We start from the raw sequence: 20,421 nt of genomic DNA, 5'->3' as shown, positions 1-20,421 counted from the left end.
AAGCTCAGCTGGTTAGACCGGTTTGTATGATGTGTGTGTTACAACATCTGCGTATGAACTGTACGACCATTCTGCACGTCTGTAGTCATGTCTCTGACAACACACAGCTGCATTCAGTCTGTGTGATATGAGGACGAGGGGGAGCCAAGCCATGTTTTTCCTGACAGAGACACACACACACACACACACACACACACACACAGATGCACTTCCTCACTCACTCACACAGTCACCGGGTGATTAACTGGGGTGTAAAGTGTTCTTGCGTCTCTTTCCCTTCCACTACCCATTAAACCTGAAGATGGACAGGAAACTACTCTGACCCTGAGGCGCGCACACACACACACACACACACACACACACACACACACACACACACACACACACACACACACACACACCCTCTCAGTCTGCCAGCAGAAATAATGGACAGAGACGGCATTAGCTTGGTCCTCACTCCTCTGTTTCATCTGCTGTGATTCAGTGTGGCCACTCTGATCTGACCCACAGCTCAAACCAAGTCTCTAATCATCTCAATAAACACAGACCTCTGGTCACTGTGAGAGGTGGCAGCATCAGTAACAGTGGAGGAAGAGGACTGATGAGTTCATCATAACTCCCAGCCTTAATTTAAGTCTCAATTTCAATACTAGTTCCAAGTAACAGGTGCAGATAGTGTTGATGCCTGCAAGAAAAAAACAGCGGCCTTATAGATTGAGCCAGAAAAATTAAGTCAAGTTTAGATGCTCCCCCCCCCCCCCCCCCTTTTTTTGATTTATTCAGCAAAAACATTTTCATTTCTACATTTGTAAAAAATGTATTTATGGCACAAGATTGTCGGTTATCCTATCTGTAACGTTTTTCAGTTCCAGTTGAGCCGTTTCCAAGAGTATTTCCCGTAACGTCTCCTAGTTCCCATGAAGGGGAGTGTTTTGTTTTAGCCTCTTGTCACAAAGTGTCTCTTCTCAGCATGAGGACAGCTCCTAAAACGACTAAGAGCTTCTCTTCAGTCCTCTCTGCCAAGCCGAGAGCAGCGCTTGCTATGAAATTGAGGGAACTCTGGAGTGAAGTGGACGAACCGGGTTGACTTTGTTGCACTAATGAGCTCATTTTCTATGTCCTCACTGGTTTTGTTGGCAGATATGCAGACACCAACACAGACTGGTTGACACAATGACACAGCATTTCTAATCTTACATGTAGAAACAGACGCACAACCGCCTCAGTCACCGGAGGATACAGACCGGAGACCTGGTGACAGTGTCAAACATATTTCAATCATCAGCCATACCAGACAGTCCAGTGACAGTCATGAAGCTGCCTTACTATTAGAACAAAGTATTGGCTGCATACTCTCTGACCCTTCCAATTTTTCTAGGAGGCTCCCATTTTCCATGGGCCCCTCCTGGATTAATCCCGGGGTCAAAATTTTGCTAAATACAATTTTTTATATACCTTTTTACACCTTCTAGTGAGCAGAACTTGTTTCTAAAACCGCATTGCAAATATTCCTCCCTAGTGAGTGACAGGCTGACAAAAAAAAAGGAAGGACAGAAAGAAATACTGAAGTAACTTCCAGACGAAAATGTCTACATTTCTGTCGATCGTTGGGGTCGCACCGATGTCAGTGAACATCTCAAGCAGGGAGGGCGAAAAACTGAATGTTTATCCCGGAGATGATGCATAAATTCATGTCAGAGGGCCAAATATTCCTGCGCTCAATTAAAAGTATTTAGCATAAAAATGATGTTGCAGTATCATTTTGATACAACCAGAATACAGGAAACAAAGTCTCTGAAACGCGAGGAAGAGGACTCCACACCCAGGATTTTGTTTTGAAATCCTCCCTGTTTTTCAGGTGTGAAGGTTGACAGATATCATCTACGTAGAGATAACTATCTGTGTAATGGCCTCCACTTTCATCAAAGTATTGCGCTTTTAGATCAAACTTGCTATCAGCAGTCACTAAGGGCTGATTATGGATATGATTTGGTTTTGAGAGCGCTGGAAATGACTCTGCTTTAGCTAATTATTCATTTTACAAACGGGAGGACTGTTGCTACTACCAGTTCTGCCTCTGCTGTTGTTGATACTGCCGTTACATGAAATGCTGGCCCTGTTCAGTGGTCGAGATGGAGAGCGCTTGAGAGGAAGAAACAAAGAACGATTGAAACGAAAATAAATACACAGATTGCAAAGACAAGAAATATACCGAGGTCTTCTCAGGTCAGAGCTGAGGCATGTGTCTGTGGGGCGTTATGTAACCTACTTTTATCTGCAGTGTTGCTGCTCTGAAGACTCGATTAAAGCTCATTTTGTCTGTGTATCTTCCAGTTCATCAGAGACCATAGGGACTGTCAGTGTGTGTGTGTGTGTGTGTGTGTGTGCATCGCTGCATGTAGTCAGATGTTTGTATCCTCGCTAGAAACAAGTCTCCATTTTACAAAATCTCATCTGAAGCCTCAATAACTTTTGTGAAACTCATGAATTCAAGCGTCACGTGTGAGTCAGTCTGACATGTAAATGTGTGATGCAGCGGTGCTGGTAAGGTAACTCTGTTTGTGTAGTTAGTACAGTTGTGTGTGTCACATATGTAAGACACAGGAGAGGGAGAGAGAGAGAGAGAGAGGGAGGTATGAGAGGAATGTCATCACGCCAGATTACTGTCTGTTCCTGTCATTGATAAAAGAAGCATGATGAGAGGAGAGCAGGCGGTCAGAAGGAGAGAGGGCTACAATGTCCATACTTCCCACATGATACAAACACTCCTCTCACTCTATTTGATTTTGAGTTAAAGGGGAATTCCACCCGTTTTGCCGCTCAAATTCCAAGCAGTCCGGGAACTAAAGCCGGAATCCTGCTTCGCAAGTGCGTGTGTGTGTGTTCGACGTGGCCGTGGTTTCGCTCTTTCATCGTGCCTCCTGTACATACCAGCGGTGTAAGCCAAGCCTGCTATTGTGTTCGAGTTCAGCTTCTGGTGAATCGTAGATTTCAAATACAGAATTACTTAATCTGTCCATTGCTCAATCAATTTAAATTAAAAGAAAAAAAATGCTCCTAAATATCTCAAGGTGCAGAAAGCAGCATGACTGTTGGAGTCGAGCAGCAAATTAACAAACTATTTTGAATATTAAGAGCATGTATAAGCCAGCTGTGAGCATCAGTGATACAATCTGGTGTCATTTGATTCATCTGATATGATTTGGATGTCTGTGGCGCAGCAGGTAAAGCAGGTCCTACTTTGCAGGGCTGGCAGTTTTCTTAAAGGGACAATTCGCCCCAAAAATCTAAAGTACCTATTTTTTTTTCCTCTCGGCTGTGTGGTGTTATTGATCTGTTCTGAGCGTGTAGGTGTGAGCTGCAGAGTTTTGGAGATTCTGGCTGTAGAGGATATATCAAACGAGACAAAACACAGGCAGGTACTCAAAGAGGAGCGACGATGCGTATGTGTGTGTGTGTATGTGTGTGTTGAGCTTTGTGCGCCCGAGTCCTGTCTTGTCAATACAGCCATTCATAGACAAAATGTGTGTGTGTGTGTGGTGTAATTACAGAGTGAAACTGTGTGTGTGTGATTAAAGATGGTGAGTGATGGGGTTTTTAACAGTAGACGGTCTGTCTTTGTGTCGCCCGCACAACAAAAGCCTCCTTGTCTGGTCTCACCTGACTCTGGCCCGTCAGTGTGACACACAGCATTCAGTGTTACCCAAAGTACTAAAGCCGCAGCACTCTCTCTCCAACTATCACTTCTTAAACGAACGCTGGACCTCAACTCGGCGGTGACTGATGATGACCATTAGCAAATTTGAAAACCTGTTCCTCGTTGTATCCTTAAATAGGCTGACAAGTACCATGTGGTAGATACTGGTGAGGGTGGTTTTGAAGGTTAACATGTTTTGCGTGAGAGGGATTCCGGGCTGCAGTGCCTGTGACAGGAAATTGTTGCGTTGGTGTGGGCGCGCTTGCTTCCAGGGAAAGGCACGGTAGATGATGAGATGCCAGTCTGGATCAAGAATGACAGGCTGAAATTTTTATCTTGTGTAATGCAGGTCACGCTGGTTTCAAGGCATCTCAAGACTTCGTGGCTGTCAGAAAGACCGGCGCATCTACATTTTTTTGTTGTTGTGTCACGTGTGTGAAAAGGTTTCCGATTCCTGCCGCCGTTGGTCCTTCTTTCCTGTCTGAGGTGATGAAAAAAGTGGAATGTCCTTTTTTGAGATGAAGATGCATCCCGCCGAGCAAACATATCCCAAACACATCAGTTCAGCATCTTCTCCGACCATAAAGGACTTTTAATAGAAAGGCTCTTTATCAGCCTTGTTAAATATTATGTTTTGGTCATCCAACTATGGAACATTAGTGTACTCGATTAAGGTTGGATGACCAAAACAAGGTATGTAATAATGCTGATCCTGTAGCTTTTACTGCTTGGAGTAAAAATTGTTCGTCATAAAAACTCTAATTTTGACGTCAGCAAAGATGTTATTTGATGCGTTTTGTTCTGCGGGACAACTGAAGACGACACACAGCGTAATGTGTGTTGTCAGCCATAGAGCCTTTAACAACAACTTCATAGCAACACCTGAGCCCCTGCATCTGCTGACGAAAGCTATGAGCTGTGACTAAAAGCTCTAGAAACACCAAATGAGGGCACCCTGTGTGCGGAGTGCATTTCTGTCATGCTTCTGCGTTCGAACCTTTAACCTGAGCGTGTGGAATGGTCCTTTAACAGCTGTTCCTGGTTGCAGTGGTGACTGATGAGCTCCCAGCTGCTGACAGCAGCACATTGTGGTTCTGCATCGTCATTTTTCCCTTATTGAGAAGTGGATTATTTTCAACTCAACTGTGTGTGTGTGTGTGTGTGTGTGTGTGTGTGTGTGTGTGTGTGTGTGTGTGTGTGTGTGTGTGTGTGCGCGCACATTCTACTCCTTGATGAGTTTCTGCGGTCAGCCAGATGTCAAGGCCACATGATGACGAACAGTGGTGGTGAAAGCAAACACACGCACAGGTGAACGGGTGACCTCTGACATGTTTCCCTCTCTTTTGGACACATGACTGGAGTTGCTCAGGAGCACTTCAGGGAGTAAGCACTGAGACGCCGGGGGGGAGTGACGACAGGGAGCGAGTGAGAGGGAGGATTGTGATGAATGAGGAGGAGCCCTGGTGGGCCAGCACTGTTGATCCTGTCAGCGAGCCGAGCGAACTGAGCTGATGGCTTTCAGTTTCTGTCTCCTCATACAGATGCACTCGATTAATGTCCGATCCAAACCGAGTGTAAAAACGAGGGAGGATAGGACGTACCTTGACCTGATGTCTGTCCTGTCCTGCTCATGTTCGGCAGTATTTCTCCAGCTGTGTTCAAATAACTGGAGGTGGTGCCATATAATTCATTAATACTGCGGCTGTGTGCTTCAGACGGTAATGAGGACATGCTCTGTGAAGGTTATCAGTGTAAGCGCAAATGATTACCTAACAATGGTGAATATTGTCGACGTAGGTCTACCAGGTCATGGTCATTTTTAGAACCTGAAACTCGTCCAGTTGCCTACGATACAGCGCTCAGAAAAATGGTTCCAAAACGCTCCCTGAAATATAAAAGGCTGGCTGGCTGTTTGGTTTTCAATCACAATCTGTCCGATAAATGAAATCAGCCATTACAGGCATTCTTGTAAATTAACAGTGATAAGGGAGGAGGCCGTGGAAACCATGTGACTGACTGCCACAACTCATGTTTCCAATAGAAGTACGGGTTCATCACAAGCTGTCTCAGGGTTACAGACAGTAGGATTTTAGACTATATATTTTGAAGGTGTAGTTTGGGATTTAGTCTTAAAGGTATCATCGGGCCCATACTTTAAGTCTGGGTGTGCTTTACACGTTTACCCGGTTTGCCTTAGGGCAGGTTGGCCACGCTACATTCTTGAACTTCCAGGCTGAATGCGAGTTAAAGGTCAAGTGATCTCAGCAAGAGCAAAGGAATATTTGCAGTCATAAGGAACACCAACTAAGGTGTGTGTGCCCGTGTCTGTGCATGTTTGAATGTGTTTTGTGTGAGTGTGTGTGTGTGTTTTATGCAGGCTTCATCAGCAGGCCTGTGATGGCTGGACTGTACAGTTATTCTCATATTCATAGTTTTCTTCTGTCAAGTGTGATGGACGAAAAAGAGAGACGTGCGCCTCAGCAGCACTGGGCGACCTTGGCTGCTGTGTTTGAACAGAAAGTTGTATTTGTGCCACACTCCCGATACCAACAGATAACAAGTTGGCCAGCAGCTGACACGAATACACACTCATTAACCCACAGTGCTCGAGTTAACCTGAACTGACACAAGCAACACAGTCTGGTGTTTCTGCACGTGGTCGGCGCTGATCTAGGAAGTGAAAGTGATTTTATTGTCGTTTCTTACAGGGAAGAAAAATAACCCATGTTTTTCTGCCATCCGCGGCTAGGCAGCAAACACGAGTGTACAAACACGAGACGTTCAGATTAAAAGTAGAGAAAAGGAGGAGGGAGGGAGGGAGGGAATGACTAGGAAGAGAAATTAAGGTAAACCCCCCAAAAAAGCCCATCTATAGAAGGTACAGCAGAACACCTCAGGAGATTCTGCTGACCCTTAACTTTTCATTTCCTGTCTCAAACACACACACACACACACACACACACACACACACACATAGCACACACACTTGGTCACAATACCAACACAGCAGCAACCGCAGCCTGTAGCTCCCAGCTGTATGAGAGTGCAGCTGATCTCCCACACTCCTGACACATGACTGCTCCAACTACCCCACAACACACACACACACACACACACACACACACAGGCTATGCAAATGGTTAAACAGTGCACTGTCATCTCATTAATTTCAGTGGAACATGTCGCACCTGTTTGATATAAACCATTTATTTCGTGTTTATACTTAATCAGCATCACATATTTGTCCCTTCGCTTTCAACACTTGAACGTTTAATTACAACCTCCACTTGGAACTATATGAAGACAGAAGTATTTCATCTCCAACACGGGTCCATGTGTCAGAAGTGACGGGATGATCAGAGGAGGCGTGTGAGGCAGCTGCTGAACAGACTTTGACATTCCTAGAAAATGTCATCTGGATCTCACTCACCAAGAGCCAAAGCCTGAATATATTCAGCTGAAGCACATGTGTCAGGATGGGGGGGAAAAAACACGCAGCTCATTAATCGTCTTCAAGTCAAAATGTTATGTCGAGATATCACTGCTTACATTTAGGCTAGTTTAAAGGTCTGTGTGGATCTGACCCGTCATCATTTAAATGAAGATATCTGTGATTTCTCACAGTGAGACATCAAAATGAGATTTTACACACATGCAGCTGGAACTAAAGCTTTTATTGTCAGCAAGTGTTATTACCAGTGATGGTGAGCTTGGTGCCAGAGCCCTAATTCATACAGACACACACACACACACACACAAACACATTTATCATTACCACTACTCAGCTAACCCTAACCGCAATCTTAAACATCGTCGTCACCCTAAAATGTTATGATTTACATTATGGGTACTACGTTTTGTCCCCAGAAGGAGGGTGGGTCCCCACAGTGTGAGCGATTTATGTCCCCACAACTTTATTATATACGTACACACACACACACACACACACATACTGAGACCCTCTTTCTGATTTATTGAGAAAACTGAGAATTTGATTGTTGGCAGTAATGTGATGAACGATCGATGTCGGAGTGGGTGAACTTAACGCCCTCATCAGCTGATTTGACGTGACTGTATATGTCAAACACAGAGTGCAGAGACCAGCCTATGTTTGAATCACAAAAAGAAACGTGTTGAACAGGACGACAAAGTGTATTTAAAAAAAAAAAAAAAAAAAAAAAAAAGGGGCTAAAGTTCCTCCAGTTACCTGCAAAACATGAAGAAGTTTGTCTTGTTTTTTCAATCCTGAGCCAGGAACCATTTGAACGATATGAAACAAGAACAATGGAAGGGACACACCCTCCACAGTATTATGTTGTATTATACGTTGATGTGTAAAACATTTGGAACCCTGTGAATGAGGATGAGTAAGTGCAACCAAAAACTGATGGATTCCACTAAAATAACACGTTATCTGATTTCTTTCAGAAAACTATCCCGTCAGTGGCTCTGATGGGAAGACCGAGTCCGTGGCGAACCTCCAGCCGCAGCCGTCCCTCAGCTCGCTGCAGTCCAGCTCTCCTGGTCCCAAGCGCTCTGGAAACACTCTGAGAAAATGGCTGACCAGTCCGGTCCGCCGCCTCAGCCACGGCAGCTCCGTCAAGAAACTTCCCAATAACAAACAGAAGAAGACTGGTAAGACTTCTGCTTGTATTCAGAGCACAAGCTGAGCTCATTGAACATAAATCTGAATCAGCATCAGCAGTATAATGAGACCTTACTGAGCACCATTTCAAAGCATACCAGACTTTTTATTAGATTTCTTTCTATCACGTAGCCGTCACTTTGAGTTCAGTTTGGTACAGTGAAGATGTGTCTTGTGATGCCGTTGCAAGTGTAAAGAATTACTGGATTTTTCTTGTAAAGTAGTGGCTGATTGGCTGGCTTTAAATGTCTAATTTCATTTCTAATATAGCGTATAGCTAATTTAGGAATAGTGACACAACTTTGGACGTGAGAAATGTGATTAAATGTTCGCTGTTAATAGATTACTTATTTCAAGTCTCAGTGGGACTTCTGAGAGAGGCTGGAAGTCTCGACACTGCTCCAAACGCTTCTCGTGTATTTCTTCCGAGTGTTTGAGTAATGATCTGATTGGCAGGCCCAGGATCAGGAAGAGACGAGAGCAGGAAGAGCATCGACCTGGGACAGCCTGACCTCGGCCTGCAGGATGACATCATCGACGAGGTAGGGCCCGTCAGACGTGTCAGCTCTGATTTGGTTTTAAATAGCTGGTGTTTCACAAAGCGGCTGACATTTAATTGCTTAAAGTCGGTTCCCCTTTTTTGAGGCCGCGTCAGGGTTTTTTCTTAGTTATTCTTAGTTCTGACTCTTTCTTGCAGGAGGGTCAGGGTTGTTGCCATCCCTTTGCTGTCGAAACTCAAATAATGAGAGCAGGAATCATCTTAACAAAATCTGTTAAAAGTGAAAATATTACAGTCATATCTAACAACTCTGAAGCCCATAATGATAGGTTGTAAGCATCATGTTCTTATTTGTTATGGATAGTAGGTACACTGTATGTGCTCACCCATTCACTTTGAAAACACAGGGCTGGAGCTGCAACTCAAAATTGTATTTGATTGACAGCTGACCATCAACAGGTTGATGTAATTGCACTTATGTTGCCATTTACATCATTAACTATTGGCCCATTGGTACATTTATATGAGAAGTGAAAAACCAAGCATGCTGATAGCTCATCGGTCAAACTTTGAATATGTGGAATGTGTGGTTTGATCTGCTACATGTTAAAGGTGTCTGTAGTTTAAAGGTAAAGATCTATCTGCTCCTCCAACATGTGGTAGAGGTATTAAAGATGTACTCATGCTGTCTGCTTCCAAGTAATGGACAGTAAACAGATTAAGTTCCTCTTTCCATGTGTAATGGGAGTCTGTCTGACACACATATACATCCCACACACAGATAAATACATCCCCCCCCCTCCACACACACAGACTGATAATACTCTAAAATGACTCACTGATTACCGATAATATGAAAACTGTTGAGTCTGACGTCTTTAAATATGTTTTACTTTGAATGCTGTCATAGCAAAACCCTTCCGCACGAGCTGACTTCCTGGTCCTCATGTGTAGTCAAAACTCAGCAACTTTTTTTTTTTTTTAACATCTGAAACCCTGGAAATAAAACAAATTGATAAAAGCTAAATAACATGGCAGTCTGATGAAAACAATGCTGTTTTTCTTCATTCTCGTAGTTTAATGATCGTGAGGCAGACGCCGTGTCCAAAATGGAACAGGATCAGAGAGTTTTAAACATCAGGATGAGGACAATAAGTAATATCGGGGGAGCTGATGTGAGAAGAAAAACACGTGTTCAACAGATCAATCCAAAGTTGTTTTTGTTTGTGTGGTAGGGGAGCGACAAAGCATTGGTTACAGCCATGAAAACAAAGACGGAGCTCTTCCTCAGCCTCTTCAAATAGCATTCTGTGGCGGCCGAGTGCATGTAAACGCTCTGCCACACAGACCTCTGTTGATGGAACAACTTTGGATACAGCTCAGTGCAGCTTTGTGTTTGAGGAGTTGATCCGCCTGCCAAAGATAACTCAGGGAATTGGATCTACAAACGAAACTAACTTGAGTCAATATGAAAATTCCAAAAAGGCATAAACACAAATGAATCAATATAGTTTAATGTACAAACATGTTTTGTTTTTTTTATAACTAGCTAAATTTACTTGTATTTTTTATTATTATGTTTAACCTTAAATAGATGTGTTAATAAAACTCCCCTGAAATAAGTGAAAGTTGAAATAAATGAAAGTTGTTCTTTGAACATAATCTTTTTTTAAATAGAAAAATATTGAAATGTATTGACTAATTTAAATAACATAATATATGTATTGCCCCACTTATTTATGCCAGGATTTATTTCATATTCTTATGTACGTATTTGTTTATTAATCAGTGACTAAAATGTCAGTCCATATTTGATTAGGCCAACATGTATTGATTGAGTGTGATCAGTGAAGTGATGTTTATAACAACATGGTAAATGGTGACTTGTGTCCTCTCTAATGGGCTCTGTGTCGTGTGTCTGTCTGCTTCAGAGAGTCCTCAGTAAAGATGGTAACCTCCTCTCCAAGACGTCCTCCGGGATGCAGAGCGGCGGGGAGGAGGAGCAGGACGAGGAGGCTCACACCCCTCTGCCTCCCCCCATGGAGATCATCAAGGACCCGTCGGCTCAGGACGACAAGGTGAGAGGAGGCAGGAGGGAGGAGGAGGCTTTCACTGCTGGTCTCTCCTGACGTCGACTTTTATTAGAGACTGAAACTGATCTTCAGTCAGCGTTAGATTCACATGTAGACTGAAGCCTGTTTGTGTCCATATAACATCATATCAGTGTTTCTTTTAATAGAATTTGTGTAAATTTGCGATTTTCAGTCGTTTTTTTATACATGTCGCTCGTTAGTTTATTTCTGTTACACCATAGCGTAATATTCTCTGTCATATTATCATTTGGTTAAGGTTGAGAACAGCTGTATTAGTGGTGCTGAACCCTGCAGTGTGCACATGTGTATCTGGGCTCTGATCTGCTGCTGTCCTCTGCTCGCTCACAGCTTTCCTCTCTGTCACTGCCGTTGTTTCTTTGACCCTTTGCCACAACCCCTCTGTCTTTCTTTCTCCCTGCCCTCTCTCCTCCGCTCTCAATCATCCTAACACGCTGCTGCTCTTGACCCTCTTCTCCTCTTCCTCTCTCAGTCTTCATCCTTGCTAACGTCTCTGCAGTCGTCCTCTGAGGTGCCCAGCGCTGCCGAGCTGGTTAGCGCCATAGAAAAACTGGTTAAAACCAAGATGGTGAGTGTGTGTGTGTGTGATCGTGTGCACGTGTGACGAAGGGTTTCCATTTAAACCGAGCACCGACCGAAAACGCATGTTGTGCAGATGAGTTGTCCTGACTGAACAGAACCTGTTCACCTGCTGTGTCCGCGACACCTCCACAACATGTTTGTGCTCTTTTCACAAAATGAATTTAATAGTGAAGATACGGAGTGCTTGAAATCCTTGAAAGTGCTTGAATTTCAATGTTGTGTTTTCAAGGTCTGAAAAGTGCTTGGATTTTAGTTTAAGTGCTTGAAAGTGCTTGACATTATAACTCTGTGTCTTTCACAAAATTGGGATCAGACTGGATAATTAATTTCTGAAGTTTTTGCTATTATAGAATATAATTTGAGATGTTTACAGCATGATACAATGTGCATAATTGTGATAAAAAGTGAAGAAAAAAATCATAAGTATATATATTCCTTTAGATATATATTTTACCGCAATTTACAGCAGTAAGGTGCTGGAAAATCTTAAAAATGACCCTTAAAAGTGCTTGAAAAGTGCTTGAATTTGACCTTGAAAAATGTGTACGAACCCTGATTATAGTGCTCTTGTGAATTGTGTTTGTGTTCATATTTTCAGTGCATTTAGCCTGATCTTGTTTGTATTCACATTATTCAGACAAAAACAATTACATCCCCCATTTCAGTGGGATTAACACCACAGAGGAAAATCACAAATGGATTTTTCTCTGCGTTTCTCGGTAATCTAACAAAAAATCAGACCGGAACAATGAACCATTAGGAAACACAGGATGTGACACTATACCCTAGTACACACAGTTGAAGGAAAAGCAGACACGCTGTAAAGATACTTTCACAGAGTCCTAACCCTGAAAACATAGACCTGAAACACAGGTTGACATCATTCAGTGTGACATACGCTTCCTGAGGATATGTTGCACTGATACGACAAATAAGAAATCATAAGTAAAAGGTGCTTCTTGCCTGAGAGTCGGCACATTTCTACGTTTTCTTCAGGACAGTGACAGTTGGCCGTCCATCAATGGGTCCATGATGATCCGAATACTTGAAATGGAGCGAGTTTGCCAAAATATAGGCAGAAATCAATAAAGGCTACAGACAGGGTACACATGAGAACACCAGCACCTACCTGCAGCTGACTTTACAACAACCAGCTTGATGAGCAGGTATTGGTCCACTCCTCTGGCGACTGGAATGTTTTCATTTCAGCCAGGGGTCAAGCTCAGGACGGGATTCAAATCTAGAAGTTGGAGGAAGAGACACTATTTTTAGTTTTTGCTGCATCTTGCAACATGTTCTTTATGGCTATCACTGATGAGCTTCTGCTGCCATCTGCTGTCCTGAAATATATAGTGTCATTATTCTGATGCTGGTGGGATCTGGATGGAGGGGGGAATAGGACGTGGTTCATATTGTAAAGCCACATCTATGATCCTGGTAGATAAAAACAGAATCCACAACAATAGGATTTCACAGAGCTGTAGCTGCTCTTCTAAATCTGTGAAAGACAGTTTTATTTCTTTCACCTCTAAACCCTGACCTCCTCTCCTCCTCTCCTCTCCTCTCCTCTCCTCAGACTCTGGAACCAGGAGCGTACCCCGGCTTCACCTCTCTGTCTCCGCCAGAGCAAACCACGCCCGTCCAGCCGCGAAATCCTGAACTGGAGCAGAGAGCCAAAGCTATGAGAGGACGAATGTGAGTGCAGCTTCACTCCTTCTAGGCTGACAGTGATAACATGTCCTCAGCTGATGTTACTGTTATTATCCTGCTCAGGTTTGTTCTGAACGAGCTGATTCAGACGGAGAAGGACTACGTCAAAGACCTGGGCATCGTGGTGGAGGTGAGACGCTTGCTGCTTATCTGTGCCTGATTATCCTGCAACCCCCAGTCAGTGTTATCTACTCTGCACAGGCCCATGACGTAGACTTTCTTCATGGTCATTGTCTCACGCGGCCATCTTTCACTGTAATTGGTACATTGATGAAGCGCACAGTCGCTGACAGAAGCACTGTGTGACCCAGGGCTGGATGTTAAACATTTGGTTTGATGTTAATCTGCCATCTAACTAACTAACTGAGGAGAAGTAAACGGAGCAACCAGCTGACCTTGTGTGACTCTGCAGGGCTTCATGAAGAAGATCGAGGAAAAGGGCGTCCCCGACGACATGAAAGGAAAAGACAAAATCGTCTTTGGGAACATCCACCAGATCTACGACTGGCACAGAGAGTAAGTCCAGCAGCGGTGTGAATGGGAGGAGGGGTCGGGTGGAGCTTGTGCCGTTTGTATGTGCTGACTAATGACGCCTCTCTGCTGGCTCCGTCAGATTCTTCGTGGGAGAGCTGGAGAAATGTCTTGAAGACAACGAACACCTTCCTGAGCTCTTCATCAAACACGTGAGCGGACCACTGTGGCTCTGATGATGATGAACATGTGACTCTGATGATGATGAACATGTCCTGTTGACCTGGAAAAATCCCCTCAGCCCCCTGTGAGCTGCTCATGAAAACAATGTGTGTGTGTGTGTGTGTTACAGGAGAGGAGACTCCACATGTATGTGGTTTATTGTCAGAATAAGCCGAAGTCTGAGTTCATCGTAGCGGAATATGACACATATTTTGACGTAAGTGATGTTTTTACGTAACGGTTTATGTTATATCTAGGTGCCTACGATACAGCACCTAGATTTACCATGACCTGGATGACTGAGAACCTTCACAAACATGTTTTATTATGTAGTTGATATATAACTTACTGAGGGCCTGATTTACTAAGATCCCAGATAAGGGGCGCTAAAGTGCTAACGGATTGCACGTGCTGTTGGTTTGCGTGTTGTGGGTGATCAACTAGGATTGCTCGCGCAATGAATAACAGGTGCAAACGTGTTGGAAACCGCCCTATTTAAATGAGGTTTTTTGCGTGTGTTACTAGTTTTCACCATGGAGAATGTGGGAGAGAGTGGACGCAAACGAAAGATGAAATTTGAAGCCATTGACTTGGAGGTGTTAGAGGAGGCAAACACACATATTCACGAGTTACAACAAAGAAACATTAATATATCCAGGAGAAACGCGATATGGGAGGATATCTGTGACAATGTCAATGCTGTCAGCAAAACAATAAGAACGGCCGGTGAAATTAAGAGGAGATGGCAAAATGTAAGAAGAAGAGCAAAGGAAAAAATGGCTTATAATAAAACCTCGGCAAATAAAACAGGTGGTGGACCGGCAGAGGACATCCCCCTGTTTTCAATTGAGCAGCTGCTGACTTTCTCTGATGAACAGATTTGGGGAATTCAAGGATTTGACACCCTTGAGCCAGAAACTGCAGAGCAAGGTATGCCCATAATAGCATAAACACGCATTTCTTTTATTGGATACATTAAATTTATTCAGATATGTGCCAAAAAAAAAAAAAAAAAAAGTGCTTCCTGTGTTAACGTTTAGTTGAATATGCACTGAAAACGCGTAATTTCATAATTTAGGCTACAAAAGTATTTTTGCTTCTGCATCTCTCAGAGGATTTTATTTTCCAACAGTGACGCAGAAGTGTGTGCGTTACATTTTACAGCATCACAAGATGTTTTTCCGTATGATGAAACAGTCTGTGGCATTTGAAGACAGGTTACACTCCATTGCACAGGAGGTGCGAGCTGTGGCCTCCTGTGACGCGCGCGCTCAGGCGGGACACTCGTGCCATCGTTACGCACACCAGGCAGCTGGTCAGTGCTGTATCTGGGCTGACGATGGCCATCAATGCCCTGGCAAAAGGGATCGAGGGTGGCGTACAGAGAGTCGGGAGGTCATTAAACACCAGTGGTGTTTCATCTGAGCAGCCGGGAGAGGGAGGCGAGATCGCAGGAGGAGATGGACGCGCGTTATGCATTAGTGGACACCAGGGCAGCCTGCGAAAAACGGAAAGAAAGTAGATAATGGCAATTTCAACATTCATTTTGTTTAAATTTCGGCTGGGTTGTCGTTTTCTTGTGGCTGTTATTGTTTGTTTTGTTTGGTTAGAGATAGTTTGTTCGTTGTGCCTATGCCTCCTCCTTGCTACAACGACCGCAGCCATGTGTGCGTAAAGCTGTGCCAGTTAATACATGACTTTCAAACGTGCTAAATAAAGACGACAAATCGGCGAACGCAATTAGTTCTAGGTTTGATAAATCACATTGCGTGCGCTAAATTAATCTATTTGCATCGACTCCTCCCATTATTTTGCGTGTTCTGGCAGAGACGCCCATATTTACATATCCATTAAGGCAAACGCGCTAAATGGATTGCGCGTGCTATTTTGCCCATTTGAGGGACGCAATCCTCGTTGCGTCCTGTTAGTAGATCAGCTTCAACACGTGTTTGCGCGCGCAATCAAGTTTGCACACGTTTTTACACACGCAAACCTTTAGTAAATCAGGCCCTCAATGTATAAGAGAAGCTTGAATCTAAGAAATGGATTACTATAAACATTCTGATGATTTTGGTGTTTTGTCTTCCAGGGAATCCAGCAGGACATCCAGTCCAGGTTGTCTATCAGTGACTTCCTCATCAAACCAATCCAGAGAATCACCAAATACCAGCTGCTCCTGAAGGTAGCATACACACACACATTTGTTAATTTAATCAATCAACAAGACAGGCACAGAGTCAACGTGTGTTTCTTTATTTTGAATCGGATTAATTGCGCGAAAAAAATCCCTGCCCCCTCATACAAATGTAATAATCACAGACTTTATGAAAGATCATCTTTACTATAATGCAGTATCCACTTTTAATATGTTTTATGGAACCTTAATGCAACTCGTCAACGCTTGGTGCCATAACTACAGTTTATACTGTACATCGGGGCACTTTCAGAAACTTGAGTAATAATTAGTGTTGTGAAGAAAATAATCCACTCCCTCAGGATTATCAGAGCTATTAAGGATTTTTTTTTTAAATGGGTTCAAGTTTAGAAGACTGGTGATTGAAGGATTACAAACTGTATTTCCATGTTGGTTATTTGCAGGCTCCACCAGCTGTAAATGTATCAAACTGAAGTGTTTAAAGTGCTGGGAGTCCTCGCCCATGGAGCACATTTTAGTCGCAAGCCAAGAGGAAGGAGTGTGTATTTATTAATCTGACATGGTTGTCTGTAAAATTCAGACTGAAATGCTGTATTGAACTATAGTGAAGTGTATTCAATGTGTTGAGTCTGTGCTCCTTGTTCTCCTCAGGACTTCCTGAAGTTCAGTTCCAAGGCAGGCATGGACTGCGAACAAATAGAGGTAGAAACACAACATACATGCTGAAATGTCACATTTTGCACGATATATACATAATTTTATTTACAGCTTGGCCTGAATCCAGGACTTGTTGAGTTTTGTTGTGTTGTGTTTTTTTTCCTGCTATGAAACCATGATACACTGATCCCACTCACCGTCCAGCCGAGGATTTAAATCCTTCTCTCTGGCTCTTACAGAAAGCTGTAGATTTGATGTCTCAGGTCCCCAAACTGTGTAATGACATGATGAACCTGGGTCGGCTGCAGGGATACGAGGTACGTACACTTCCTGCACATTCCAGTGCACCCTCCACCTGCTATCACTGTCACAGGTTATGAAAAGTGACCGCTACGCACTAAATGAATTTCGTGTGTCTGCAGGGTAAGCTGACGTGTCAGGGCAAACTGCTGCAGCAGGAAACCTTCTTTGTAACAGAGCAGGACGCCGGCGTCCTGTCGCGCTCCAAAGAACGGCGAGTTTTCCTCTTTGAGCAGATCGTCATCTTCAGCGAGCTGCTCAGGAAAGGATCCTCCACGCCCGGGTACCAGTTCAAGAAGAGCATCAAGGTACACAGAGGATAGGCTGCAGCTTTGTGGGGGATCTCATTAGTGATGAACCTTTATAAAGAGTTAATTCATGCTAAATCCACTTCTTCAGTTTCTGAGGATGCACAGTCATCTGTGTGCAAGCAGGCAACACCAGACGTCTAATGTTTAGGAAAACCTTATTGATGTAAATACCTTTTTTAATATCTTTTATGTTTTATAACCTCATTATATTAGAACAGTTTCTAAACTTGGAAAAACAAACTGGGGTCAGTTTGGCCTGATGGAGATTCTGCTGTTACACAATCATGCCGTGCATATAACAAAGAATCTCTAAATGACACCCCCACAGGTGTCCTACCTGGGTCTGGAGGACAGCATGGACAACGATCCCTGTAAGTTCGTCTTGTCGTGCCGCGGCTCGTCGGAGCGCTTCACCCTGCAGGCCGCCAACGTCGACATCAAGCAGGTCTGGGTCCGACACATCAAGGAGGTCCTGGATGCTCAGAGCAACTTCCTGTCGGGTGAGACAACACACACACACAAAACACACCCCTGCAGAATTCTCTTTTGAAGCATGACGTAATGTCACTTTAGTCCATTTTTACATCATTTTTAATGTTTCTTGATTGCACTTGGATATAAAAAGACATGGTTTCCTCACATTAAACTGTAACTTACCCTGACACTAATGTAGCTTTAGAAAAACAAAGCAAGTGTTCAGTGTGGCTTATTTTAAGAAAGATATAAGTCTCTGCAAGTGCTTCTTCGAAGGGTACTGAAGAGAATTAAACATCTGCTGCCCAGACAGCAGAGACATCACTGCCTTCTTCTCACCCATGTAAAGTGTTTGGCTAATGGGCTAAAATATCCCAAACTGTTGTTGTGCTATACCATAACTGTCGCACAATAAGCGTGATCAAAAACACAGAAGGGGGAATATAAACGCTCCCTCTGTGTGTGACTGTAGCTCTTCAGTCTCCCATTGAGTACCAGAAGGAGAAGGGCGGAGCGGGCGGCAGCTCGTCGCTCACCAGAAACCGCTCAACCTCTGGGAGCCGGCCCGCTACGTCCTCGCACAGCCGTCCGTCCTCAGCGGTCGGCCTCGGCGACAAGGAATTGGAGAGGGGGAGGAGCCAGATGAAGATGTCTACCTCCAACGGCGGTACATCGTGTTTCGACTCCAGGGTGAGTGTCTGCAGCCTGGACACACGAGGTGTGAGGGGAACTGGCTCATTACCGCTGCATGCTTCCACAATCTTTCCGGTGTCTAAGAATATTTGTGATTTTACATATAGCCTGGATGTGGTTTTGAGTTCGGTTCTTTTTGATTTTGCACTGTTTTAACCACAGACCGTAGACTGCAGCAGACAGTTGGTGAACTAGAGCATGAAGCACATTTTCTCCCATCACGCTGTCTGCAAGTCTGTTACCTGTCCCTAAAAGCCAAGGTTAAAATCTGGGCTACTGCAGGTGTAGCAGCACCCTATGTGGGTTTATATATATATATACACACACACACATACACAGGCTGTTCCTGCTCTGGCCTACTTTGACTGAAACCCTCTTGCTGTCTGCAGAAGGCTGGACAGCTCTGCTCACTTTCTGCTTTACAGCCTGCCAAGTTGTTCATCGGAGCACCTTGACCCTCATCAGAGGGGAAATGGAGCACAAGACTGCGTTATTAAAGGCTTTATAGTATGGCTGTAAGCTGTGCTCCTAGATCACTAGTCAAGACACATCTTTGTTGCAATTGTTTTGGATACTTATAGTCATTTTTCATTACAGCTGAACAATTTGATTGAAAAGTTGAATGTCTGAAACATCTCCATGAATTTTAGAGCATCTCAGTATTTGGTTTATCCCCCTTTTGCTTTAATGGCAGCATGCACCGAGCTGCATGGACTTCACACAGGGGCGGTTCTAGGGGGGGGGCCAACAGGGGCCAGTGCCCCTGTAACTCTGAGTCCGGACCCCCCTGTGGCCCCCCTGTCAGGGAGTCTGCATCAATAACACAGTGACAGATTTCTTGCAATGATTTTGAACTGAAGGGAAAGGCAGAAATAAAGTGTATCAGCAGTTTACTACCCAATCAAAATTGTTGAAATTGTAAACACTGTTTTAAGTTCCATTTATCCCTTGTCTGAATGAGGGATTTGTCTTTTTTTCCTGGGTTGTATGTGCCCCCCAACAAAAAAGCTGGCCCAATCCTGGCCCCCCTATTAAAACCGGTCTAGAACCATCACTGACTTCACAGGTTACTAGCTTTGGTAACCAGGTTACGTGGGTTATCTACAATAAGCAGGATACTGTTTACAGACTACTTTTTGTAATAGTAGGTGTTGTACTGCACACTGAACAGACTGCTGACACTCTGTCACTGCTCCTCCTCCTCCTCCTGGGCCCTGACCTCCCGCTGCTCCTCCTCAGGTCTGGGTCAGCTATGATGGCACCACAGTCAGCAGGACTGTTGTCCAGCCCACATATACACACCGTAACCTTGTCCTCAATTCTCCTCATCCTCTCTTCTTCTGTCATCTCCATCTTTTCTTCGCTCTCGTCCTCTCTGTGTTTGCCCCTCTTGTCTTCTCCTCCTTTTTTTTCCTTTCCTCCCTCCTCCTCAGGACAGTGAAGGCGGCTGTAATGGCGTCTCCTCCACCATGCTGGTCACTCAGGACTACTCGGCGCTCAAAGAGAACGAGATCTGCGTCAGTCAGGGAGAGATCGTCCAAATCCTGGCCACCAATCAGCAGAACATGTACCTTGTTTTTCGTCCGGCCAACATCCAGTCGCCTGCAGCGGAGGGCTGGGTGCCGGGAAACATCTTGGGCCCGCTCACAAAGTCCATTAAAGACTCTTCTTCTACTTCCTCTTTCCCAACGGCAGTGGCCGATGCCAACAACATCAAGTAAGTCCCCCACCACCCACCCAGCACTTCTTTACCTGCAGACAGACGCACTTCTGGTTGGGCCTGAAACCAAACACTTGGACGGGATGAGAGAATGGTGGAGACAAAGCTTTTGTTTTTTTTGTTTTTTTTTTTAGCTTTCAGCTCCCATCCCCAGCTCCTAACTGCCCCCTGCCC

At 44.2% G+C, this 20,421-nt stretch overlaps 1 protein-coding gene across 5 annotated transcripts in view; it reads left to right on the top strand.

Annotated features, from left to right (window-relative positions):
• Positions 1–20,421, top strand: part of kalrna (kalirin RhoGEF kinase a) — a 155,928-nt gene that overhangs the window by 118,601 nt on the left and 16,906 nt on the right. For 4 of the 5 annotated variants that reach the window (XM_030427283.1, XM_030427286.1, XM_030427285.1 and 1 more), the window contains 16 exons: positions 8,126–8,332; positions 8,799–8,884; positions 10,773–10,919; positions 11,425–11,520; positions 13,111–13,229; positions 13,308–13,374; positions 13,657–13,760; positions 13,858–13,927; positions 14,068–14,154; positions 16,027–16,119; positions 16,744–16,794; positions 16,989–17,066; positions 17,172–17,357; positions 17,689–17,860; positions 18,307–18,524; positions 19,961–20,244. In XM_030427283.1, coding sequence (XP_030283143.1) covers positions 8,126–8,332; positions 8,799–8,884; positions 10,773–10,919; positions 11,425–11,520; positions 13,111–13,229; positions 13,308–13,374; positions 13,657–13,760; positions 13,858–13,927; positions 14,068–14,154; positions 16,027–16,119; positions 16,744–16,794; positions 16,989–17,066; positions 17,172–17,357; positions 17,689–17,860; positions 18,307–18,524; positions 19,961–20,244 — 2,065 coding nt within the window. The remainder of the gene's footprint in view (positions 1–8,125; positions 8,333–8,798; positions 8,885–10,772; positions 10,920–11,424; positions 11,521–13,110; positions 13,230–13,307; positions 13,375–13,656; positions 13,761–13,857; positions 13,928–14,067; positions 14,155–16,026; positions 16,120–16,743; positions 16,795–16,988; positions 17,067–17,171; positions 17,358–17,688; positions 17,861–18,306; positions 18,525–19,960; positions 20,245–20,421) is intronic. The other variant, XM_030427284.1, reaches the window with a different exon arrangement.

This window comes from Sparus aurata, chromosome 9, assembly GCF_900880675.1.
Source record: "Sparus aurata chromosome 9, fSpaAur1.1, whole genome shotgun sequence".
NCBI classification, from domain to species: Eukaryota; Metazoa; Chordata; class Actinopteri; order Spariformes; family Sparidae; genus Sparus; species Sparus aurata.
The sequence above is the reverse complement of the archived record's forward strand: the minus strand, read 5'-3'. Positions and strand labels throughout refer to the sequence as shown.